Genomic DNA, 26,174 nt, shown 5'->3' with positions numbered 1-26,174 from the left:
TTCTCTGCTCCAGACAAGAGAAGACTTGCAGGCCACACCCTGTCTGAAGTCATTGTGTAGATGATATTATCATCTGAACCCACAGCCTCTCCTTTTTCCTCTTCTCTATCCCTTTCTCTATAATATACACCTTTCTTTTCAGTGCCTTCCCCTATCTTAATTGGTCTAGTCTCCCTCATTTCAAACTGAAAAGGCTCTGATTTTCATTTTCAACTGAACATGATACAGAGTACACTCTCACAGAAAAATGCCTTTTCCATTAATTGTGGGATAAAAACCTTTGATTCCTAGTAAATAAACTTCAGCCATCAGAGAGAAGATGGAGGTGACACCCGCTTCAGTTCTTGGGGGTGGAGGAAAGGAGATGAGACAGATCAAAAAGTGGGGCCCTCAGCCTCCGCCTTCTGACTCCTACGTCCTTAGAGCCCTCCTTTCCCTCCTGCCAGGAAGTTACTCCCAGCTGCAGCTGCATCCTTTGTCTTCGGTTTGCCTGGGAACTACTGGGCATAGCACTGGCACCTTCTTGTTGCTGCTGCAGCCCTGCAACTGGGAGCAGGTACTGCTTGAATGCAGGGCCCACACGATTCACTTACCACCTGCCCTCCCCGCCTATCTCAAAACTGTTCCGACACTCCCTGGTGCTAGGAACCCAGGGCCACCTTCCCTGTTCTCACTCCTCATTTCAGGACCACCAATTCTGGTCTGGGTCTCTGTCTTCTCTCGGTATCAATTGAGGTGTTGTCAGCCAGCTATCTACTTGTGCCCCAGGCAAGCAATTCACCTGAACAGGGTCGTCTTTGTCTGAGTCCTGAAGCCTTAGTTAGTGCAATCAACATAATTACCCACAACCCAAAGTATCTTTTTTTAAGCATCAGAAATATTTTCTTTAGTTTCAGTTTTCAATTAAGTGCTTTCATGTTTTTAGTCAAATATTGGCCCTCGTAATCTATTCATTTCTTTTCCCAGTGGAATTCAGATGCCCTTTATAAAGTTGATTTTCCTTTCCTTTCTTTTTTTTCTTTCTTTTTTTTTTTTTTTTGACAGGGCAAGAGACAGAGTCTTGCCCTGTCACCCAGCCTGGAATGCAGTGGCGCAATCTTGGCTCACTGCAACCTCTGCCTCCCGGGTTCAAGTGATTCTCCAGCCTCAGACACCTGAGTACCTGAGACAAGAGGCGTGCACCACCACTCCCAGCTAATTTTTGTATTTTTAGTAGAGACAGGGTTTCACCATGTTGGCCAGGCTGGTTTCAAACTCCTGACCTCAAGTGATCTGCCAGCCTCAGCCTCAAAAAGTGCTGGGATTACATGCATGAGACACTGTGCCCAGCCCCAAAGTTGATTTTTAATGGTAAACATTTAAGTGAAAATAAGAAACTTCTTTTGAGAAATGTCTACTCATGTCCTTTGCCCACTTTTTCATGAACTTATTTGATTGTTTGTTTTGCTGTTGAGTTGTTTGAGTTCCTTGTATACTCGGGATGTTAGTCGCTTGATGGATAAATAGTTTGCAAACATTTTCTCCCATTCAACAGGTTGTCTTTTCGCTCTGCTGACTCTTCTGTGTGCAGAATCTTTTTGGTTTAATACAGTCCCATTTGTCTATATTTCTTTTGAACAAATATATAAAAAACTGCTCAGCCTTAATAATCATCAGGAATATGTACATCAAAACCAAATGAGATATTATCTTATCTCAGTTAGAATGGCTACTATTAAAACAACAAAAAATAACAGACACTGGCAAGGATTTGGAGAAAAGGGAACTTTTACACACTGGATATGGGAATGTAAATTAGTATAGCCATTATGGAAAGCAGTATGGAAATTTCTCAAAAGACTAAAAATAGGACTACCATACAATCCAGCAATCCCACTTCTGAGTATGTATCCAAAGGAAAGGAAAGCAGTATATCAAAGGGATGCCTGCACCCCCATGTTTATTGCAGCAATATTCACAATAACAAAGATATGGTGTCAAGCTAAGTGTCCATTAGTGATAAATGGATAAAGAAAATGTGGCGTATATACACAAAGGAATACCATTTGGCTGTAAAAAAGAAAAAAATCCTGTCATTTGCAGCATGTTTGGAACTGGAGGTCAGTATGTGAAATGAAACAAGTCAGACACAGAAAGACAAACATTAGATCTTCTCACTCATACTCTGGAGCTAAAAAGTTGGTCTCCTGGAGGTAGAGAGTGTAGAATGATGGTTATCAGAGGCTGGGAAGGGTGTTTAGAGGGAAGTGAAAACAGGTTGTTTAATGGGTACAAACATACAGTTAGGTAAAAGTGTTATCGGTGCAGGGGTGTCCAGGTTCTTGGTGCCTTTAACAAAGAATCGGGCAAAACGCACAAAGCAAGGAAAGAATGAAGCAGCAAAAGCAGAAATTATTTGAAAATGAAAGTACACTCCACAATGTGGGACCAGGCCTGAGTACAGGGGCTCAGGAGCCCCGTCACAGAATTTTGAGGCTTTTAAATATTGTCTAGAGGTTTCCATTGGTTACCTAGTGTACACCCTATGTAAATGAAGAAGATGAAGTAAAGTTACAAAGTTATTTACTCGGTGTATGCCCTAGGGAGAGTATATTTCCTGTCATAGGTGAAGTGTGAATTGGCCTTATACTCCCTGCCTCCAGACCCTATTTTCCTGTGGCAGAAGGAATAAGTTCTAATATTCAGAAGTAGAGTAGGGTGACTAGTTAACAACCATAAATTTTATATTTCAGAATAGCTAGAAGAAAGGACTAGAAATGTTCCCAACACAGAAATGATCAATGCTTTAGATGATGGATACTCCAAATGCCCTGACTTGATTACTACTCATGCAACAAAATATCACATGTACCCCATAAACATGTACAAATATCATGTGTCAATAAAAATATTTTAAGATAGGAGACTACCTTTTTACATGTAGTAATCTGAACTCTTACTGCAGAACTATCTTATCCAACAGCTCTGAAGTATAAGGAAAGCAAAAAGGAATTTAGAAACTTTCCTCCAAAACACCTCTCTAACTTTTATTTTACTCAGTTATAACCTTTAAATGAAATTATCACAGGGCATAAAACATTCAGCAAAATATAGAGGCAATTTGGAGCAAGAAAATAGGACCAGCTTGCATGTGGCACTACGCAATTTTTTAATGACCCACTTTCAGACATTTTTAATGTGACACAAAATAAATTCTGCTGTCACAACTTCCCATCTTCCCTCCAATCTTGAAGCATAGCTGGTGGGCTTCCAGAAAGACAGCTCTGTTCTAATCAATTAGCTGAGCATCTCATCTTCTAATCCACACCTTCCACACCTGAATCACAGCATAACTAACTTCCCTCCCTGGCCTCTCCTCTCAAGCCATCTTCTACACAGCAAATATGTATTGTGTGCCTAGTATGTGCCAAGCTCCACCAACATACACCATTGCTCTTCATTTAACCCATAGGAGAACCTATCTTTAAACTCTTATTTTGTTTTTTTAAAAATAAAATCCACAATGACTGGTAATTCTTGTTTGTTATAGTTTGACAGTGATAATCATCCTTTTGACCTTGACATCCCACATCACGCAGTTGTCTACCCCTAACCCTGACCACCTAGGATTCTGGCTGGTGGTTGTACTTGGGCCTGAAAGTAGACTCTAGAGTTGATGAAACCTACAGGCAAGGAGGAAGCATGTGACATGGAAATGATCAATATCACATTAGGGTCCCCAGCGCTGTTTGTAAAAGACTTCAGTGGCCTAGCCTGAAGATCTACATTGCCCTTACAAAGAGTTCCAAACAAAAATAATTTCGTCCTTTTTTTTTTTATTTGAGTCATATGTCATTTGTAAGTTCAGAACTGTTTTTATACAAGTACTGGTATATTTTGGCAAAATAGTCCCATTACTTTGTAGTCATCCTTTTATAAAAAAGCCCTCTTAATCCATTTGTACATCTAGGTCATTTTCAACCTGAATAACTAGATACCATTTTTTCTCAGTTTTGACAACATGACATGGTTTTTTATGAGTTCCCTTTTATTCCTTTTTTAAAAAATGTAACTAGATATAGATTTATCATTGGTATAAAACATACAAATCTAACAATGGCCATTATTTGTTTTCGGTTATACATCATAACTGTGCATAAAATTTCTAACATACGGCCAGGTGCAGTGGCTCACACCTGTAATCCCCGCATGTTGGGAGGCCAAGGCAGGTGGCTCGCTTGAGCTCAGGTGTTCAAGATCAACCTGGGCAACATGGCAAAACCCTTCCTTTACCAGAAGTACAATAAATTAGCCAGGTGTGGTGGTGCGTGCCTGTGGTCCCAGCTACTCAGGAGGCTGCCGGCGGGAGGATCACTTAATCCTGGGAGGCAAGGGTTGCAGTGAGCCGTGATCCTGCCACTGCACTCCAGCCTGGGCAACAGAGTGAGGTCTCCTCCTCTCAAGAAAAGAAAAAAAATCTAACATACTCTTTTTTTTTTTTTAATTTTGGCTGCACACAGTAATATTCTTCTCTCTCTTAATTCTAAGGATGCTCTTATTCTAACTGGACATCACTGGTTTCACCAAGAGGATCATCCGCATGCTGAGAACAGGGGCTGCCAATTTGCTACCAGCAGAATGAGAGGGAAAGTGCCTCTGGCCAAGGAGACCTCAGTGATCTGTACATGCCTCCAGTTACACAACAGACGGATCAGCCTGAAATGATGACAGGGGCAAAGAATGGCACCTGTTATAAACTGTACCCATTTCTAACTCTGTGTTGCTGAAAAGGCCTGGGCTGCCTGAAGGAGTGAGTGTTTGTGTTTTCTTCTGCTGTAAAAAATGTACTCACCCTAAGGAGTAGAGGCGGCACTGCTTGTTGCGGATTTGATGAGCTAAATTGAACCTGTCGTCAAGACACACTGACCAGGGCTTGTGTGTAGGACTAGAGTCAGTAGCCAGGCTGTCTGTATTCATGTGATTGCATGTAATCTGTAAAGATTGGAAATCAATGTGAATAACTTGAAATGTTGGATGATAAATAGCAGGTAGGGACTTATTGCTTCCCCATCCCAGAAAACCATAATAGGAAAGTTATATCCTTCTCCACTGCTAACTACTCTTCTCCCCAGGGAACCACAAGACTGCTATAACGTGTTTGGAGGAATTTCAATTACCAAATAATAAGTAATCTCATGGAGACTATATGCAGGTTTGGAGGGAAGTTATGAGCTGCTGTAGCCATGTGCAGGTGTATTGGAGAGAACAAATCAGGAGCAAAAGGTGGGAGGTGTGGGGGTATCAGGAAGGCTTTGTAGAGGGGTGCTAGTCCTGGAGGATGAACTGAGAGGCTCAGACCAAGAAGGGCATTCCAGATACAGAGAATTGTGCTCACCTTGCATCCAGACACAGAGAACAGTGCTCACCATACATAGAGGTCTTTGTTACCCAGAGTCCTTGCTATAAGATGTGGGGCACAATCATAGGCATAGATCTCAGAAGCATACTCTCAAGATTAGCTATCCCTTATTTCAGGCAGATAAGGTGGGGCCACTAAGGTCCCAAAAGGTGGCAGGTGTCATCCAGGGTAAACAGCTGATCACGGGTCAAATGAAATTAATTGGCAGTCCCTGCTGATAAGGCAGTGTTCTTTGTGATACACTGCTCTAATGTACTTCCTCCTGGGGAAGAAGGGCAAGAGCCCCAGGCAGGAGGCTCTTCCTGAGCTAACAGAAGCACTTTTCTTAACTCATCCATCAAAATTAGATAAGAAAACCAAAGGGAATGTGTGTGTAAGTCAAACAGAAGCAAGTCTCTAATTTCAGCTGCACACAAAGCAAATATACTTCATAAGGGATTCTGACTTGTGTTTCAGGCTGGTACACTTTGCACAGCTGAGGCAGGCTGTTGAAACCAAAGAAAATAAGGAAAATAAGTTCTGTGGCCAAGATATTTACCTTACTGAGCAGCAGTATTTTCCCGCAATCCCTTAAAACTCTTAGTCATCATGATGCTCCATGAATGCAGCAGATTTTGCTGTCACAGCATAGACCACAGACCGCTCCAGATGCAAAGAATGTTTTCAGAATCATTGCTTTCACGCATTGGAAAACATTAACAGCAAGCAATCTTCTTCTTAAGAAGATATTCTAGAGCCAGGCACGGTGGCTCACACCCATAATCCCAACACTTTGTGAGGCCAAGGCAGGGGGATTGCTTGAGCCCAGGAGCTCAAGACCAGTCTGAGCAACATGGCAAAACTTCATCTTTACAAAAAATGCAAACACTAGCCAAGCATGGTGGCATGTGCCTATAGTCCCAGCTACTCAGGAGGGTTGATTGATTGAGGTCGGGAGGTTGAGGCTGCAGTGAGTCATGACTGTGCCTCTGCACTCCAGCCTGGGCAGCAGAGCAAGACCAGACCCTGTCCCAAAAAATAAATAAATAAATAAATAAATAAATAAAAATTAAAAAATAAAAGAAGATATTCTAAGTTTGTCCAATCCTTTAACTGATTTTGTAAAATTTTAATCTGAGACGATCATATTAGGTGGAGCCTATTTGACTAACACAGCATTGGCATTACTCTTGCTATCACCTATAGGTGGCCTGGCAATACCATCCTGCACTATTTATCAGTGAATGTGAGTCTTCTGCTAGGATATTTCCTTTTTTTCAGAGGAAAGCTGAAAAAGTGAAACTCCTATGTATCTTTTCCTTGAATCCAGTATTTTTCTACTTCTCTATCTTCGACCACTGTTTAACAGAAAAAATAATCAGAGAAAATGGAATTGAATCTTTTCTCAAGCAACAGCTACAGAATACATTTATTAACTGGGTGCATCAACATGTTAATTTGATAATTCATCTCCTACTATTCTCCCACAGATAAATGGAAATTATGTCTCTGCCTGCCCACCTCCTATTCCCCACCCACTCGCCTAAGGGAAGAGAAGTTGCTAATCTAGTTAGTCAGAGCTCAATGTGTTCATTGGACCCTGTTCGGCTAGTGGGCAGATTACTGTGCCTTAAACATGGGCACCTTCCTGAGCCCCACCTCAAGTGGGAAGCTAGTTAGTCCAGGGCAGTTCTGTGTGCCCCAAAAGCATGCCTGGAACTTATAAGCCTGAGCCATCTGCTTCGGAGAAGCCTCCTGGGATATTTTTATTAAAGTGGTATGATGATTCCCATTTGCTATTGTTCTTTGTGTACACGTCCCTGAAGACCTCCGTAATGACAGATCAAGATGTGATGTGTTGCAGGTCCTTGCTCATCATTCCTTCCTAATGCCATCAAAACCTAGTTCTAGCCTTTCCCACAGTATTTCCCAAGGCGTGGTCCACCTACATCAGAATCACCTGGGAGGTACTTAAAATGCAGATTCCTCCTTCCAGATCTACAAACTCAGAGTCTCTCAGATTGGTACGTGAGAACATGCATTTTAATAAGCTCCACTGGGTGATTTTTATACAGATGGCCTTTTGAGTTTACTGGAGGCCTTTTGTAAAGCCCCAGTGAAATTTTCCAGCCTAGTCACATCTCTCTGCCTTAGCAAATTAAAAGAGGCTACACTTAGGCCAGAGCTTTAAACTGAAAACAGCAGCCCCTCTGACCTCCGCCCCTAACAATGGGCTGAAGGGGTTGGCACTGACAATTAGCCAGAGGCCTCTGACAGTCAGATAGGCATTGAAGATGGGGAGTCAGGACTTTCAGATCCAGCTGCAACTCCTTTGCTAAAGTCAGGAATTAGGGTTTTACTTTATTAAAGACGACACTTTGTCTACTTTAAGCATTTCTTCTTACTCTACCGATTTCATCTTGAACAGATATATCCCTATTAAAGAGACATTCTTTTTCATTCACTCCCTCTGATAACATCCCTTCTTCCTTCCTTAGCTCAGGTAAACAAACAAACAAACAAACAAACAAACAAGAATTATTCGATTTTAACCATTTGTTAACCATCTCATTGATAAACATTAGCTTTTGTAAACAACTGAAAGTCCTCCATAAACTTCTGCTCCTAAAAATTAATTATTGATTTTTCAAACTTTCCAGTTAAGACTTATGGCCAGGGCTTCAATAAGCTCTCTTACAAGCAAAATAAGCGAGGGCAGTAACTTCTAGCTAAGTTCCAACTCAACTAATTATGTTCTCTGTCTCTGTAATTCTCCTTGCAATTTTAGCCAAATAAAGCAAATTAGGCCTAGACAAAGGAAAACAGTCTCCATGAAAAAATATTTTCTGAAATGTTTTTTAGTTATTTAACTTAAAGGGATCTAATTTATTTTTATTTCAATTTGGATCCCAAAAGCTTGAATGGCATTTCTGCCAACCCATAAGTAGAATCTGGCAAAGAGAGCCCTTAAAATTTTGGAACTTAAGAATCACTTCAATGATCTTCTGCATATTTACAGAATAATCAACTCCATGCTGTATGTTTATACAGTACCATTATTTTTGAAAGGCTCAAGGGCAGAATTGTATGTTTATTGTTTTTATCCTGGTGTGTGTGTGTGTGTGTGTAGCAGTAAATACAACAGATACTCTGTTGTAAAGTTATAGTCCAAATATCCAGAGCATGGGTTCTTATTCTTAGGTTATTCTTATAAATTGACAGATGGGTAGATAACTAGGTAGAGAGACAGGTATGGATGGATAGATGGATAGATGGATAGAAACATAGATAGATGATAGATAGATAGATAGATAGATAGATAGATAGATAGATAGATAAACAGGCTTTAAAACATATTTTCTTTTTTCTTTTTTAAAACAGCCACCGTTGCTTAAATTAATTTTATACTGCAAGGCATGCTTCCTGGAGGCATATGGTTTGGGGGTTGCCATAAAAAGCTGAATCTGGAGACTTCCCTTAGAACAGAGAACTGTATTTATGATTTAACTATTTGTTAGCAGCAGATAGTGTACCATGAACTGCAGAACTCTGCTGTGTATCATGGTCTTTCACATTAAAATAATAATAATAACAAATACTTAATTAAGCTGAGCTTGATGTTCTGCATACTCTACCCAAACACCATATCCTCTGGACCTTCCTTTAAACATGCATGGCCCTAACCATGCCTCCAGGACCACAACCCACGAGTCAAGGAGTGCCACGCCCATGCTATCTCATGCCATGCTGTCCTATACCCTAAGCCTCTGCTCCCAAGATCCCCTAGCCTAGGAAACTTTCCCCAGCCATCTGTCTGCCCCCTGTTAGAGAACACCCAACTCTCTTGCACCCTAGCTATTTACCATTATGGAGGGGTGTTTTATTGAGGCTTAATATCCCAAGGCCCAGCACAATGCCAGCCACAAAGCAGGTATTCAACAAATTCCTTCTGAATTGAGAAATGCATATGTCAATGATGCACATATCAGACGCTGGCCTTGCTGTACAAGCTTCAGCACAGGTTTGGGGGAAGTATATTTCTTAATGTTAAAAAGCATCGTAAGAGGGTGGGGGTGGAATTCGCATTAGTACCTTCAGAGCTTTTATATTTTTCCTTGCCCATTATGACTCACTTCTGCTAACTGGAAGTTTTAGGTAAGAGTGACTCTGATATTCTGCTGGTTTTGCAGGCTTTCATTGTCAACATGAGTTCTAAACGAAGCATAAGCCACAAAAGCAACCATAAAGCTTTGCATTACATACAGAAGGGGAAGGAGCATTGGTTAGTAAAGGATTCTGATTAAGAACCATTTAGTGTCATCTCTGGTGACTCCCACCTGCTGGCCTTCCAGTAACCCAGAAGTACAACAAAGCACAGAACCTTACCTGGCTAAAATGGCCCCCCTTTAAAAACCACTGTGAGGTCCAGAACTTTACATCATTCTTTTTAGAGGACAAAAAATCCTTCTAGTGAGCTTCAACAACAAATTCTTTTTTATTGCTCATCAAGCTGAATAACAATTATACATCCAGTTATATACCTTCACAACCAATTGGTTAGATCCTTAAGGGCAGAGGCTGTATCCTCAGGGCCCAGAACAGTTCCTGGCACCTTGTAGGCACTCAAAAATACTTGGTTAATAACCATTCTATACTATGCTATGCACACTACAAGCTCACAGAACTGGGAGGGATCGTAGAAATAATTTGATATACCCTCTTCCATTTTAGGATCAGAACAAGGAGAGCCAGAGAAGCAAAGTAAAGTACCCAGGTTTACAAGATTGAACTACAGAGGATGCTTTAAAAAAGAATTTTTTTTTCAGCCGGGCGCAGTGGCTCACACCTGTAATCCCAGCACTTTGGGAGGCCAAGGCAGGTGGATCAACTGAGATCAGGAGTTCAGGACCAGCTGGCCAACATGGCAAAACCTGTCTCTACTAAAAGTACAAAAATTAGCAGGGCATGCTGGCGGGTTCCTGTAATCTCAGCTACTTGGGAGACTGAGACAGGAGAACTGCATGAACCCAGGAGGCAAAAGTTGCAGTGAGCTGAGATTGTGCCATTGCACTCCGGCCTGGGTGACATAGGGAGACTCTGTCTCAAAAAATAAAAAAAAGAATTTTTCTCCTCTCAGTCCATAATTTCTGGGAAAGATTCAAGAGGGATCTAAAAATGACCATTTCATGCCTCGATAACTTCTAAGCAAACATGCCTTTTATAAGTTATGGAACATTAATATGAAATACATATAGAAATGGAATTTGGTGGCTTGCACTATGTAAATTTATTTTGGTGGGTGAAGCCCATAGTTCTCAAATACAATTCATAAAATTAACACCTCTTATTTTCTTCTGGAGCCTTTAAGGGCTTTTGAAAATCACAGTTAAGAGGTCCAGATTCTTATCCTTTATGTAAAATTGAACTACAAAATTAAAATTTCAGTATTTTAATTAAGTCTGCCTAAGTCCATCAAATTAATTTGCAGCAGCAAAATAAGATAAAATCATGAGAAGCATAGGGACTAATTCATTATCCCATCACTCATGATTAATTCAACAAGATTTTATGTCCATGTTTGAGTGACAAATATTAAAATCCCTATGATTGTCTGACTGCATTATATGAGAAATGGGACTTTCTTTTACCCTTAAACTAACTAACCTCCTAAAGATCTAGAAATATATTCTCTCCCACAGATGAAAAGTGGGCTTTGCTGCCAGCGAGGCTGGGGAGGAGAAGAGGGATGCCAAGTGTGGGCTCGAGGGAGATTTTTAAAGTCCAGGATCCCCCGTACAGCACCAGCTCCACTGTGCAGCTTCCTGAGCCAGCCCATGTGCAGCTCACAGGCAGTCTGAGCTCCTAATTTGCTAGCACCTCTCAGTTCAGGGCTAAATTTCCCTTGGGTCCTGATTTCCTTTTCTGTCTCTCTTTCCCCCTGGGATCAGGCAACTTGAGAATGGAACCTCCTGATTAACATGTCAAAAGCCATAGACTCTCCTTAATGGACAGTCTCTTTGCCTGCTCGGGGGCACTGGCTCAGCCTTGAGGTGGGCAGGAGCTGCCACAATGTGTTAAGTCATTAATAAAGGCTTGTGCTCAGTAACGATTTAAAGTGCTCTGAGGATAGAGAGCCTTTGGATTTATTACCTCCTCAGCACACTGCCTGCAAAGCCTCCTCTGCTCTCTTGCCTAGCACGTCCCTGGCTGCCAAGCATCTGTGGCAGAAGAGTGGAAAGGCAAGTTCCTCCAAATACAAAATGGTGCTTGAACCTCTAGATGATGGCTTTATTTTGTGACATACTCGACTGCCTACTCACGGGGACCAATCTGTCATTTCAAATGGTTTTCCAAAGCAATTTTCTAAAGTGGATCTTTAAAATACTTTGGGATGAATCATTTAAACATTTCAGGTTGGTAACACTCTTGGAAGTAGGAACATGCCCTGGCAAATGGAAAGCATCTTATCTGCCTCCAAGTGAGTGGATAAGTGTAAGCAACAACGCCTCTGAACACACTTCCCATCAAGTCCTTATCAGGAGTCGCTGAGAACCTCCCCACCTCCTTCTTTCCAAAGGGGCAATCAGGATCTTTTACATTCTTCTCTAACTGGTTTGAGCCTGAAACACAACCTGGGTGGTGCTGATATATCTCAGGAACCTCCAGGCTTCTTCATCCAGGGACTGAGCAGGGCCTGCCCAAGGCTGGAGATCTATATGCCACCGGGGACCCTGCAAGAAACAGAAAACACAGGTTGTGTGTAAGGAAGGAGGAGCTGGGCGGGAGGAGAAGGACACGGTATCAGAGACGGCGTGAGGCTGCTTTAGCTGACAGCAATACACACACATGTGCACACAGGCAGCAGGGGGCTCTTTGGGAGCTGCTGTCATTAAGGCCACATCAGTCACAGGGAGACAAATGAGGCCTGAGGCAACCAGCTCCCAGGTTAAGCAAGAGAGTACAAAGGCCCCGGGACGGTCTGACTATGCATTTATGACCAAAGGCAAACTCCACTTGACCCCCTTGGGGTCTCCCTTAACTGCAGCTTATTTTATATGAGGCAGTGCTCCACTGGGAAGAAAAACTCCCTGTCAACGACAGTCTCCCAAAACTTAGACCTTCAGGAATACGTGCCTCCCTAAGCAAAGCACCATAATGCTGGGGACTCCTCTTTGCGGGAAAGAAATACTCTGGGCATTTGCTTATCTTCCTCAGTGCAAGGAGATGGGGCCATCCCCCTTGGCTGCTGGAACCCTGCATATGCAAAGTGAGGACCGGGGAGCTGTCATCACCAGGGCTGGGGAGGGTAGCTTTCTAGCACTTCAGGATGAAAGTGTTAGAAACACTGCTAACCACCACCTGTTAGCAGAGGTTAGGGTGCTCTCATAAGCAGAGTGGTTAAGGATGACCCCCTCAGCCCCCTTCTTCAGTAAGGATCAGTGGATGAAGGGTTGGGGAATGCAGTGGTCTGGAGGAAGCAAAAATGGGAGCCCCTTCAGTGAGAAGGAGGCACTAGTCAGGAAATCCTTATTAGAGCTCAGAACTCCCTACCTATATCTGCCACCACTGGGAGACCTCCAGGAGGTTCGCTGCAATTCCCGGGGTGGGAAAGGGAGAGCTCCAGTAGCTGGTGGGGTCAATGTCTAGCGCCAGGAAAGGCTTTGGGTGTCATAGCATAGGGTTCCTGCAGTGTGGTGAGAATGGGCCCCTACGCCCCTTTTTATGGTGAAGAAGTGGGCAGGGGAGGCTTCTGGGAGAAGATAAAGGGATCATTCACATACACACAGTGTTTTCCAGTCAGGTACTGTGGTGGGAACTGTCTGAACCCAAAGAAGGAAACATCTAGACAGGCCAGCCATGAGACACTTTAGTACAAATGTGGTTTGTTGCCCCTAGATGGGATAGCCTAGGTGACTTGGGGTTACACGGAAAACAAGGAAGTAGTGGGGAACAAGGTTAGTCTGCGTGAGGCCAGACCATATTTGGGTTTGGGGAAGAGGAATCCACTGTCACGTGAAGGTCTGAGATCAATGCAAGCACTTTGGCAGTGATGAAGGGTTATTCAGTGTAGGCATCATTAGACACACACCATTGCAGAAACCCTGTAGGGCCCCCAGTCTTACATCCTCACAGCCTGTACTGCCCTTGTAGGGGCTGAGCACCATGCAGTCCCTCTAGATTGAAGGAGCCTTCCCTGGTTTCCGCAGGCTGCCTTTTTTCAGGAACCCATAGAGCAGGGCCAACTGCATGGGCATGCAACCTGCGCAGTCTTAGGAGGCCATGCTCAGTTTAATGCTCTGCTGATGCTCTCTTGAAATTCTTAGTAATTTTATTTTTAATTACTGTTCCTTGCAAACTCATAGGCAGTACGCCTAGAGTTAGTCGAAATTCTTGATAATTTTTGAACAAGAGGCCCTGCATTTCATTTTATACTGGGCCCACAAATCATGTAGCCAGTCTTCCCTGAGGGGCACCTCCTGGAAGAACAGCCCTTTCTTATAGCTTTTGTTCTGTGCAGGCTGAGCAGGCAGAGACTCCAGCAAGAGAGCAGGAGAACATTAAGTCATACACCTTCCCAGTTAATGCCTCCCACCACCCCCCCTCCCCCAATTTCTTTTTTCCTTCCTTGAATTCGATGTTGATTACCATTTGGGCAAACAATATTTATTGAGCCTTAGCCACTCTGTACCAGGCCCTGGTGAGTACGGATATGACTAAAGCCCAGGCTCTCCCAAGAGGCACTCATGGTCAGGTTGGGGAGACAGATATGTACAAAATAACTTTGATAGGAAAACGCTAAAATATTCAGGAGAGTTGTTCTCTTTGGGAAATCATTCGATTCTGGAATCATAAATTACAAACACATTTAAACACAAATGCCTCCAGCCCTGCTTGGTCACATTGAGAGAGTGAGTGCTTCCCAGGTTGCTGCAGCAGCCAACAAGCAACATGTTGTCCCAAGAGCACTCAGTGAGGCCTGGGGTTTAAAGCCTCCCACTTCACTGTCATGGACCACTCACAAGGGCCTCCAACATCTGGCCCAGGAGGCCCTGGATGAAAATGATGAAGTTCGCATGTTACGGTTTTCCTCAAAATCAGGAGTTGGCAAACCTTTTCTATAATGGGTCAAATAGCCAGTTTTAGACTTTGCAGGCCACACAGTTTCTGTTGCAACTCCTCGCCTCCTGTTGTAGCTCAAGAGCAGCCATAGACAGTAAGTAAACAAATAGTCATGGCTCTCTTCCAATAAAGCTCCATTTACACAAACAGGCAGCAGGCTGAGTTGGGCCTGCAAGCTGTAGTTTGCCGACTCCTGCTCCAGCTGATTCTAATTCAGAGGTAGGCTGGCCTAGAAAAGGGAGGTTACTGAAATAACGCAAGGGAGACAGACTATGATGCTGTTGGGGCTCAGAACATGATTCCCCAAAGTCTAGTGCTTTGGCATGTTATGCACTTTAAAGTGTTGTAGGACTTTCTCTTTAGTGTGGATAAAATGGACTCATTGTCATATGGCCGTGAGAGATTGAACTCACAGACACTTTGAAGGGTGAGGAAAATGGAGTTTTTTGAGCAAAAAGGAAAAAAAGGGAAACAGGGACTCTCAGCAAAGCAAAAGTGCTAGCTGGCTTCCTGCCTCACAGATTGAATCCCAGCTTCCACCTCAGAACAGAAGAGAGCAGGCTCCTCCTCGCTGCAAACGTTGCCAACTTCCCGAGGCTCCGCCCCAGCCTGCACTCCTCCCAGGGCGCAGGCCGGTCAGAGTTTCCCCCGGGTCCGCTTTATACTTGGCTGTCTCAAAAGGGCATTGGATGGGCCTCAAAGGAAAATTATCCCTGATCTTTTCTTCTTCCTGCCCTTCACTCCTCTTTCTTCCCCAAAGTGAGTTCTAGAAACCAGAATTCCTCTTCTGCAAGGCAGGTGAGAGAAACTGGAGACACTCTTCCCCAAAGCAAGCCGTAAAATCTATAAAGGTCACTCTCTCCCTTCTCCCCCAATACCTCTGTTCCAGAGGGATCTTGCCCCATACCCAGGATGAAGAAACACTACACAGAGAGACCAAGAAGAAGCCGAACAGACAGTCCTTGCTGGAGATCCCCCCTCAGTCTACTACTATGAGATTAGACCCTTTTGTCCAATCACACTTCCATGTAGCTGTACATCTTCATGGAAACTAAGCATTAAAAAAGATCATTTTCTCTGCATTGTTGGGTCATTTCTGAAGGCTCCAATGTCATGTAAAACTCTGATTAAATACATTTGTTGTGCTTTTCTCTCATTAACCTGTCTTTTGTCAAAGCAGTGTTGGCTGTGTGCGTACGAAGAGTGAGGAAAGGTGTTACACCGTTCACCCCTACGATGTCTAGATTATAACCAAGGTTGTCATCTGGGTGACTTGGGCAGTCAGTCAGGGGCCCAGCAGGATCCAGTGGGCTCATTCAAACTGTTAATTTGAGAGAATTTAACAAAAAGACTATTTACAAAGGTGTGGGCAGGGCTTAAGGAAACCAATAAGGAATAAATAATGCAATATCTGTGTCTGGTAACACCAGAGAGCCCTTACAAGCCTAAAGGGAAATACATGGAGGAGTCTGTAATAGAGGAATACAGACAATCCTATTACATATTCCACGCTAACTGTCTGCCCCACCCAACAATCTCCTGCCTCCTATTGGTCAAACTCAAAGTGAGGCTGTGCTTGGTCCCTGCAGGTCAGCCCCCCAGGGGTGGAGCAGGGTGGAGGTTGGGCCAGCAGGAGCAAATGGAAGGCTTCTTGTTCCAGCATTCTTTGGAAAGAGGCAGTGAGACTTGACCAAGGAGTCATTCATTCATTCAGTGGGCATTTGTGCCACATGCCAGGCTCTGTGTTACAATTTAATATAGGCCACAGCTGTGTAAACCAGTGAATACAATAAAGGTTATAGGGGCTCTGACAGAAATCTCAACAGGGTACGCTGGGGGCACAGAAAGGTGCAGTGCCTGAGTATTAATCCAAAATAAATGCCTGAAAATACAAAGGCAGAGCGTGGGAAGCAGTCTCCACTGCTAGAAGCCAAAACGCACATCAAAGATTTTTCCTACATTATTAAAGAGACACGCTAAACACAGTAGTAGCATTTAACCTGGGCTAACACACAAAAGTAACTTCACAGATCAATAATTTTGAATCTATATGGTAAATCAATATGGTGAAACTATAGAATTATCTTAAGGGCCAGCAAATAGCATTCTTCTTGCAACCTAATATTTTTCATTTCCAACTGAATGTTGACCACAAAGAAGCTAAGCACAGCAGCTGGAACAGTGAATAATATTAAGTTGAGGAGTCTCAGATGGGGATATAATAGAAATACTGCAATAGATGCCCTCAGATGTGCTCTGGCTTAATGCTTTGGTTGAGCTGTTTAAAAAACATTTCACATAAAGCAATGTTCTTATTGGAATCAGTCTGACAGCAGTTTGTGATTATTTCCCCATGGAAACCACTAGCTTTTATCATCTCTTTCAATTATCATTTGTCTTAATTCTCTAGTGTACACATCAACATTTGTCCTTCCCAAATTCCCACAAAGAAAATTCTCTGAACACCTTAAAACATCAATGGCAGGTTAAATAGAAAAGGACAAAAATCATCTTTCCCTTTTTAAAAGCTTTTTTTAGGCCGGGCGCAGTGGCTCACGCCTGTAATCCTAGCACTTTGGGAGGCCGAGGTGGGTGGATCACCTGAGGTCAGGAGTTCAAGACCAGCCTGGCTATCATGGTGAAACCCCATCTTTAAAAAAAAAAAAAAAAAAAAAAAAAAAAGCTTTTTTTAAAAAAATCATTGTTTAATTTATGTAATAAAAAAAAAAATCATTGTGATTTTACTCCAAACAATTCTCTAAATGCCAGGGCATATTAAATGCCTATCATCCACATCTTCAAATATCAAGTGGCCATAACAACGACTACCCCATTGCTCCCAGGAGGTGGGAACGTGGATTCCCAATCCCGCCTGCCACCTATACTTCCTTTTCAGACAGGTAAAACAGCAGCGTAAGCAGAGGTGGCTGGAAATACCATCATTTTGGATTGGTCTGTTTGTCTGTCCTCAGCAGGCCTGAGTTGAAATGTCAAATGGAGCATTACGATGAGTTGCCACAGAGAAGCAGCTTTACTCCTGAGCTCCTGCAGGAATGGGGACCTCCTCTATTTCTAAACCATCAAGGCATTCATACAGAGAGGACTGCCCCACCTCAGACAAGGATTTCTCAGGGCAGGTGTGGTCCTGATTTCCAAAGTAAGGAAGCAGCCCCCTTTTGGTTTTGCAAAGGCCTTATCTGGCACCTTGTCCAGAAAATGTGCATTGAAAAGTGAGCAGCCTTCTTCTAATGAGAGGCAAATGTCTTCATTACTAGGGAAAAAAATCCAAAAGTTTACATTAAGGACAGCAGAAGATTCCATATACAACTAACTCATGTTATTTAGTGACTATTTTGCAGATATCTGAGATTCTACCTCCCGAAGGGTAAAAAGTGATCACCGAGTCATTCAGTGCATAGAGATAATGGATTTAACTCAGAAAGACTGCAACAAGCACAGCCATGAGGCTTTGGGATATTTTTATCATTTGTGATCTCAGCATAAAGTTTTGTTTCTTGAAAAAAAGAAAATGATTCTCTCAAGCCATGAAGCTGAATTCCAAGATTTTACTCCTAAAAGATAATGCCAGAAAAACCCCACAATCTTTTAAAATACTCCTTTGCCTACCAGCTTACACTTGTACACATAATAGAAATATATTAATTCAAGATCATGAGGCTCAAGCAAAACTGGTAGCATTTTAAAAATTTACACAAAAAAAGCAGGCCTACTCATGACCTAGGAAAGGGAGCTATCGATTCTGTGTTGGGCAGAAGCTTTGTTTTAAAATTCGGAATAAAAGCGTCCTCCTTCACAGACCATACCCTCACACCCATGAATGACCTCAGGCAGCCCATGAAGACATTATCAAAAAACAGTGCCACCATCAGCTTTACAAGCATGTTTCTACATTTTTTGTATAAAACAAACCTAAAGGATGCTTCTAAGCCTTCATTCCTATGTGCTTCAACGTTACAGTCCTTTGGAGGATGAAATTATATGATGACTGATGTCAATGATCAGTTTCTTTATCATGATGGATAACGGATAGAGTGTTTGGGATATTTTTTATAAAGTTTCAATACTCTCAGATGCATGTTCCCACCCCTAGTAAGCTCCTGAATGGTTTTAAAAGCAGCAGTTTTCTCCATTCTGTGCATCACAGTTGTGCGCGTGGAAATGAACAAGGAACTAGGTTTTCAGTCCTTGACTCCAACTAAACAATCAAGTGAGTGTGTGTTGATGTGTTGATGATGGAGAAGCCTAAGCTTTCTGGCAGAAACAAATCCAAAACAAATAAAATAGATTTATTTAGCAATTTTGCTGCAATTTTGTGCTAATTAAGAGCATCTGTTAGTGGGCAGGAAACAATGACTGAAGGAAATTGTTTATTCCTTTTTAGAAGGGGGGTGGGAATAGTTGGGGGAGGGAGAGGCATAGAATGGTATCTGGACAGAACATGACTCCATTCCTGGCTGAGACTGTGAGCGCTGCCGTTACATTTCTGTAACACCCTCAGTGTGTGCCCAGGGCTTCTGAAGGCTGCAGGGTGAGAGGAGGGGTGCAGCGGGAAAGGGAGGCGGGGAGGGGGAGTGCAGGGTGCAGTTCATATCCCTTCCCCTCAGCATTCTCCTGTAATTGGCCTGTTTCTCAGACCTGGCCCTGCTTCAGAAAGAGCAAGAGTCAGTTATAAATTGTGCAGTGATGTTTAAAATTCAGGTAACCCATGCAAAAATTTCATTTAAAAACAAAGGATCTCAGTCTCCGTTCTGGGTAAGCACACTCCCACCCATGTCTCTCACAGAATACAGCAGTGAAACCTGGACAGAATGCACAGAGCAGTTATTTGAGGAATCTGAAAAGTAAACAGTAGCAGGCAGATTGCAGAAGAAGACCAGAATTCAAAGTACCTGGAAACTAGGAGCCAGGTCACCATTGATTTTCCTTCTGGTATCCTGCTCACCCCTACTCTAGGCTGCCTAGCACCAGTGGTGGGCACTGGCACAGCCAGGAAGCACCAGGAGCAGGCCGGTAGCTCAGGTTCCAGGAGGCAGGGCGTCTCCTGATGCTCAGGGATAGTAGAGGAAATCCCCACTTTTCTTCCTTTTTTTTTTCCTTTCTCTGTTCTTGCATTCCCTCTCAAGTAATCCCACTAAGATGGTAGAAGCCACAGTGAGGGCCTGAAGGCACCTAGAACCCTGTGAAAATGGAAGTTTCCTCTCCCATCTGAGGCAGTGGGCCCCAGACAGTGGGGTGAATCCTCATCTACTATTCCTGTCTCTGTCTTCCCACAGCTTGGTCTTGGACTCAGGCACAGTCACAGGAAGTGTGCAGCAGAGCATAGGCAAAGCAGGGGTAAAAGATCAAACTTTCTGGCCATAGATTAAAAAACCGTAGGGAACTGGATAATACTAGGGCAACTGGGGAGGAGTAGCAGCTTGGGAAGGCAGCCCCATGAAAGGGTTTGTAACCCCCTGGGCTCACTCTAGAACTGTACATATGTGGATCTGATCCTTGCTGGCACAGCAAAGACTTTTAGAACTGAGCTAACAGACGGACCTCTGGAGCTCACAGACAGACCTCTGCCCAAGCCCCAGACTGACCACTGGGTGGGATGCACATGGGACAGAGGTGAAACCCATGACAAAGTCTTTGAAAACAGAGCTGACATGGAAATTACAACCCACAGGAGGCTGGGGGAAACTTGAGGCCTGGACCCAACTAGGATAATTGCCTGTTAAATATATCAACATTATCTACAGTATTTAAAGAAAACTCAGCCTTATAATATTCAAAATTTTCAAGATACAGTCCCAAACGACTAAGCCCATGAAGAATCAGGAAAATCCCAACTTGTGTGGGAAAAAGACAATCAACAGATGTCCATGTAGGCATGACACAGATGCTGAAATTTCTGGCAAAGACTTAAAAGCAAGTATTACAAAATAATTCATGAAGAAAAGGTGGACATGCTTGAAACCAAAGGCAAGATAGAAAGTCTCAGCAAAGAAACAGGAGGCATAGGGAGCTAAATGGAAACTCTGGAACAGAAAAATACAGTAACTGAAATACAATCTTAGGGGATGGATTCAATAGCAGAATGAATGTGACACAAGAAAGAGTGAACCTGAAGACAGATCATAGAAAGTACCCAATGTGAACAACAGAGTGGGGGTGGGGGAACAACAAAAAGAGCATTGGGCACCTGTGCAACAATACCAAGAGGTCTAACATTCACGTGACTGATATTCCAGAGAAGGGGAAGAAAGAGTGCAGTGCGGGGAAAAAAATTAAAGAAATAATGAGGCCACACTATGGCACACACCTGCAATCCCAGCACTTTGGGAGGCTGAGGCGGGCAGATCACTTGAGTTCAGGAGTTCAAGGCCAGCCTGGGCAACATGGCGAGACCCTGTGTCTACAAAAATACAAAAATTAGCTGGGCATGGTGGTAAATGCCTGTAATCCCAGCTACTTTGGAGGCTGAAGTGAGAGGATTGCTTGAGACTGGGAGGTCAAGGCTGCAGTGAGCCATGTTGTGCTACTGCACTCCAGCCTGCGTGACAAAGTGAGACCCTGCCTCAGAAGAAGAGGGAGAAGAAGGAGGAGGAGAAAAAGAGGAGGAAAGAAGAAAAGGAAGTAGGAGAAGACAAAGAGAGGAGGAGGAGGAGAAGAAGAAGGGGAGGAGGGGGAGGAGGAGAAGGAGGAGGAGGAGGAGGAGGAGGAGGAGGAAGAAAAAGAAAGAATGACGGAAAGATCCCCAAATATGATGGAAGATACAGCATAGAGATTCAAGAAGCTTTGCAAACCCCTTAGAGGAAAACTCAAAGAATTCCACACCCACATGCATCATAAGCAAAGTGCTGGATATTAAAGACAACAACAACAAAAAAAACTGAGCATCTGCTAATCTTGTGACAGACCCAATAGTGGGCCAGGGTCAAAACAGCAAGGTGAGAAAAGGCAGAGCCAGCCCGTCCCATAGGAGCCTCTTCCCCTGAGGCCCCCTCCCTGTCAAGACCCAGCTCCCCCTCTGCAAGCCCATCTGCTAAATGTCTCTGGCAGCAGACAGCAGGCATGCTGAAATTCAAATCCAGAGCGCCAATCTGCCGCCTCTGCAGCATGACACAGAGGGTAGGCTGGGAGGCAGGGGAGCCAGAAATCAAATCAGCTCTGACAAGAGAAAATGCACTATAATTCAAGCAGGCCCTGATAACTTTTAGGAAGGAATACAAAAATAAAGACAAGAAGGAATTAACACTCAGCTCTGGATTTATTCCCTAAGTTATCTTGGTGAGTTGGAAAGAGCGGCTAAACAAATTTGAGTTGGAGTTTGTTTTTAAACTGACATCTTTAAATTCACCACATTTTCTGTGTAGGTCAAAATGGTTCAAACATGAGTGAGACTGAAACACACCAGGGGATGGTTAAGAGAATAAAACATAATATATTTTAGATTTTTATCACAGGCAGTAAAAGGAGAAGCCATATACCTAGAGTGGCTCCAGTGAAAGTCAGAGATTTTCATGGGGTAGAATCTATACACTGTCTGCATACATAGTAAAGATTCATACGTCAAATTATGGGTTTCATTGAAGTTGCACATCAACCCAGAAAGGAGAAATGAGTTTCAGTTTTCTTATGAAAGTAAGTTTATATAAGAATGTTTGGGCCGGGCATGGTGGCTCATTCCTGTAATCCTAAAGTTTTGGGAGGCTGAGGCGGGAGGATGACCTAAGGCTAGGAGTTCAAGACCAGCCTGGGCAACAAAGTGAGACCCCCATCTCTATGAAAAATTGCAAAATTAGCCAAGAGTGGTGGTACATGCCTGTAGTCCCAGCTACATGGGAGGCTGAGGCAGGAGGATCACTTGAGCCCAGGAATTCAAGGGTACAGCAAGCTATGCTTGCACCACTGCACTCCAGCCTGGGCAACAGAAGGAGATCATTTGTCTAAAAAACAAAACAAAACAAAAAAAGTTTGCCTGGAAACACTAACCATGTTTTGTAAGGATTATCTCTCTCCCACATCCCATTCAAAATACATAAGGCTACCTGGACTTTCAGCAACTCTGAATATTAGAAGTTTAGCATCATCTGAATCAACACCAATCTGCTATGTTCATCGACTTACTTCAGTCAGAAAACTCCAGTCAGTTGATCTTCCCCCAAACATTGACCGGCTCTGAGACATCGATGAATCTGGGAGGAAGATCTGCTGCACCCCTAAAAACCCATTTCAATGATGCTTGGAATCCCAAGTTGCTATTAAAACCAAAGGGAAATGGGGGTTGGCAGTCAGTGGGGAGGACATAAAAGCCACCAGTTTGCTCCATTTAATGACTCTTGCCTTGAAATTTTGCCTGGTCGATATTTGTAAACCATGTTTTTATTTTAGATTTGTATTTTCTTGACATATTTTTCACTTGATTTTTATTTATTTATTTATGTATTTATTTGAGGGGAGTCTCGCTGTCACCCAGGCTGGAGCACAGTGGCACAATCTCAGCTCACTACAACCTCTGCCTCCCGGGTTCAAGTGATTCTCCTGCCTCACCCTCCTGAGTAGCTGGGATTACAAATGTGTGCTAATTTTTGTATTTTTAGTAGAGATGGGGATTCACCATGTTGGCCAGACTGGTTTCAAACTCCTAACCTCAAATGATCTGCCCACCTTGGCCTCCCAAAGTTCTGGGATTACAGGCGTGAGCTACCATGCCCAGTCTTGATTTTTAACCTATGTTATTTTGAATACTTCTTTTGTATACAGCATTTGGTTGATTTAATTTTATAAACTTTGCCCTTCAACAGTTATATTTCCTGATAACTGAAACATTTAAGTGCATTTACATTACTTTGTTTATACTTTTATTTTGGGGCTTTTCTTTTTAAGTTTCCACCTACCCCCTACATGTTGTCATTCTCAGATTTTTCTGTATTTCATCATTTTTAATAAGAGTAATTTAGAAGTTATATATTCTATTTTCATCTTAGAGTAGTGTTCTCTATAATAAATAAATAAGCCAGAGAGAATAAAAACGGGGAGAGGAATGGAGAAGAGAGCAGGAAAAGGGGTGCCTGAGAGAAAGCAGAGGAAAGAGGGATCTTCCAGCAACACCTGCACAGCAATCTCCATCTTCCCCACAAGAAAGCCTGCAACCCAGGGGGTCCACAGGGCTCCCCAGGGTCTCTTTGGTGGCTCTCAGCCCACGGCAGTCTCAACTTCAATCAAGTCAGGGAAAGTGTTTCCATTCTAGGCTCTAAACCAGAAATGACTTTTATCACCAAAAATAATTAAAATGCCTCACCCAGTTAGCAAGTGCAGGGGAACAGGGATAATGACAGAAAGAATGTATCCCAGAGGCCACAGAGAGCACCCAAAACACAGAGTGGCAGCATCCCACAGCCACCCTAAAGGCTGACGAGGGGACAAAGGACACATGCGGCACAGGACATTAATGGGAAGCAAAGCCTTTCTTGGAAACCAGTTGTAGACGATGGATGATGCTTGGATTCTCTCTTCTGAGACAGGACAAAAGCAAGCAGGACATAAAGTGCTTTGCCATGAGTAGGACAGCCCCGGGGGTTGGGGGATGGAGGAGAGCAAGGCCACACATCATTCACCGCATGGTTAAAGAGTAGTGGCGGGCAGTGGCTCACGCCTGTAATCCTAGCACTTTGGGAGACTGAGGCCGGTGGATTGCTTGAGCTCAGGAGTTTGAGACCTACCTGGGCAACACGATGAAACTCCATCTCTACTAAAATACAAAAAGTTAGCTGGGTATAGTGGCGTGTGCCTGTAGCCCTAGCTACTTGGGAGGCTGAGGCAGGAGAATTGCTTGAACCTGGGAGGCCGACGTTGCAGTGAGCCAAGATCATGCCACTGCACTCTGGCCTAGAAAACAGAGCGGGACTCCACCTCAAAAAAAAAAAAAAAAAAAAAAAATAGCAGCAGCTTCCCTCATGTGGCTATCACATCCCATTGAATATGTCATTGGTTGCACTTAACTGTGCATGTACACATGTATGTATTTCTCAGTTCTCAGTGTGCATTCCTTCATTCATTAATTCTTTTGTCATTTTCATATTGTTCATGTTTCATACTGGCCTATCCTACTCTCTTTCCCTTAGACAGTGATACAGTATTTGGTAGTCTCAGTAAATCCTACCTGACAATTAGAGAAAACACTGGTTCAAGGACATTCCTCGCATGATTCCATATTTATAGAACATTTTTCTGTCTGCATGCACTATAAGTTATAGTGGCTGACAAGTTAGGAGAAGCTACATAAAAGCTTCTTTTGAATCTCTGGGAAGCTGCCACCAGGGCAGAACAAGGCAGGCAGAGCTGACTGGAATCCTCCTCTGGAACCAAAAGTATTTCCACCTCAACCCTAAATGGAAGGAAAAATCCACTGTCTGTATTACGAAGTGGCCCTTTTCAGGAACATGAAGAATTGCTGGAGGAAGCAGACCTTTTTTGGAAGTCAATAACTCTGACTGGATTTGCTGCTGTGGAACTCTCTGGACTCGGAAGTCTTTGGTGAATGGGAGCGAGCATCTCCAAGGTTAGAAGCAAAGCTGCCAAAAGGGCAGCTGACCTTGGCCCAGGCCCCTCTCCCCATTTCAGACTGGAAATAAGAGCGCAGCGGACAAACCGTACTAACAGGGCAGATGGAGCCGATGAAATCTTAAACACATTTCTTAATTGTATGAGAAATGATTACTATTCCTTTCATTAAAGAAAAACAAGGCTGGGTGTGGTGGCTCACGCCTGTAATCCCAGCACTTTGGGAGGCCGAGGCGGGTGGATCACGAGGTCAAGAGATCGAGACCATCCTGGTCAACATGGTGAAACCCCGTCTCTACTAAAACTACAAAAAATTACCTGGGCATGGTGGCGCGTGCCTGTAGTCCCAGCTACTCAGGAGGCTGAGGCAGGAGAATTGCCTGAACCCAGGAGGCGGAGGTTGTGGTGAGCCGAGATCGCGCCATTGCACTCCAGCCTGGGTAACAAGAGCAAAACTCCGTCTCCAGAAAAAGAAAAAGAAAAACAAACAAGCTTCCATCCATAAGTAAAAACTAAAAAAAAAAAAAAAAAAAAAAAGCAGATTACAAAATCCAAAAGACACAAACAATTTCAAGCTTTAAATTTTACTTGCTTTGTACTTGTATGGAATCATTGTATTTTTTTTTTAAGACTAGCGTCTCACTATATTGCCCAGGCTAGACTTGAACTCCTGGGCTCAAGTGATCCTCCTGTCTCAGCCTCCCAAGTAGCTGGGCCTATGCTGCACCTATTGTACTGGTAGGAGATCTTCGCATTAAGAGAGACCTTAACAATAACCTAGACTAATTGAAGAAAATGAAGTTCAGAGACCCAAAGTCACCCAGGTCATGAGGGAAACCCTAGCATGGGAAAAGGTCAAGACAGATACTTCAACCATATCAGGAGGCTGTGTTCAAAGTATCAGTTAGCTGTTCAAGCACATTCTGATACTGCCTGCAAGATCAATAGAAACCAGGAAACAACTACCAGAAAGAGAAAATTAGGTGACTCATGGTCATAAGCCCTCTCCCCACACAGGACTAGGAGGCAAACACTCAGCAACTCAGAATTACTTGGGGATACAAGCCCAGGCAGCCTTGGCCAACAACGGCAATGCTCTCAGGTCCCC

The 26,174-nt window shown here is 43.3% G+C and overlaps 1 protein-coding gene across 3 annotated transcripts in view; it reads right to left on the bottom strand.

The window, feature by feature from the left end:
• The window catches only part of METTL24 (methyltransferase like 24), a 111,831-nt gene that overhangs the window by 62,155 nt on the left and 23,502 nt on the right, over window positions 1-26,174 (bottom strand). For 2 of the 3 annotated variants that reach the window (XR_004267891.1, XM_032275045.1), the window contains exons 2-3: window positions 12,010-12,108; window positions 4,832-4,971 (exon numbers count right to left, since the gene is read on the bottom strand). Coding sequence is in view for 1 of the 3 variants with exons in the window: in XM_032275045.1 (XP_032130936.1) it covers window positions 4,832-4,971; window positions 12,010-12,108 (239 nt within the window). In the remaining 2 variants the exon portion in view is untranslated. The remainder of the gene's footprint in view (window positions 1-4,831; window positions 4,972-12,009; window positions 12,109-26,174) is intronic. The other variant, XM_032275046.1, reaches the window with a different exon arrangement.

This window comes from Sapajus apella, unplaced genomic scaffold, assembly GCF_009761245.1.
Source record: "Sapajus apella isolate SASKATOON/1434 unplaced genomic scaffold, GSC_monkey_1.0 scaffold6, whole genome shotgun sequence".
Taxonomy (NCBI): domain Eukaryota; kingdom Metazoa; phylum Chordata; class Mammalia; order Primates; family Cebidae; genus Sapajus; species Sapajus apella.
Note: the sequence above shows the minus strand (reverse complement) of the source record. Positions and strands in the feature narration are given on the sequence as shown.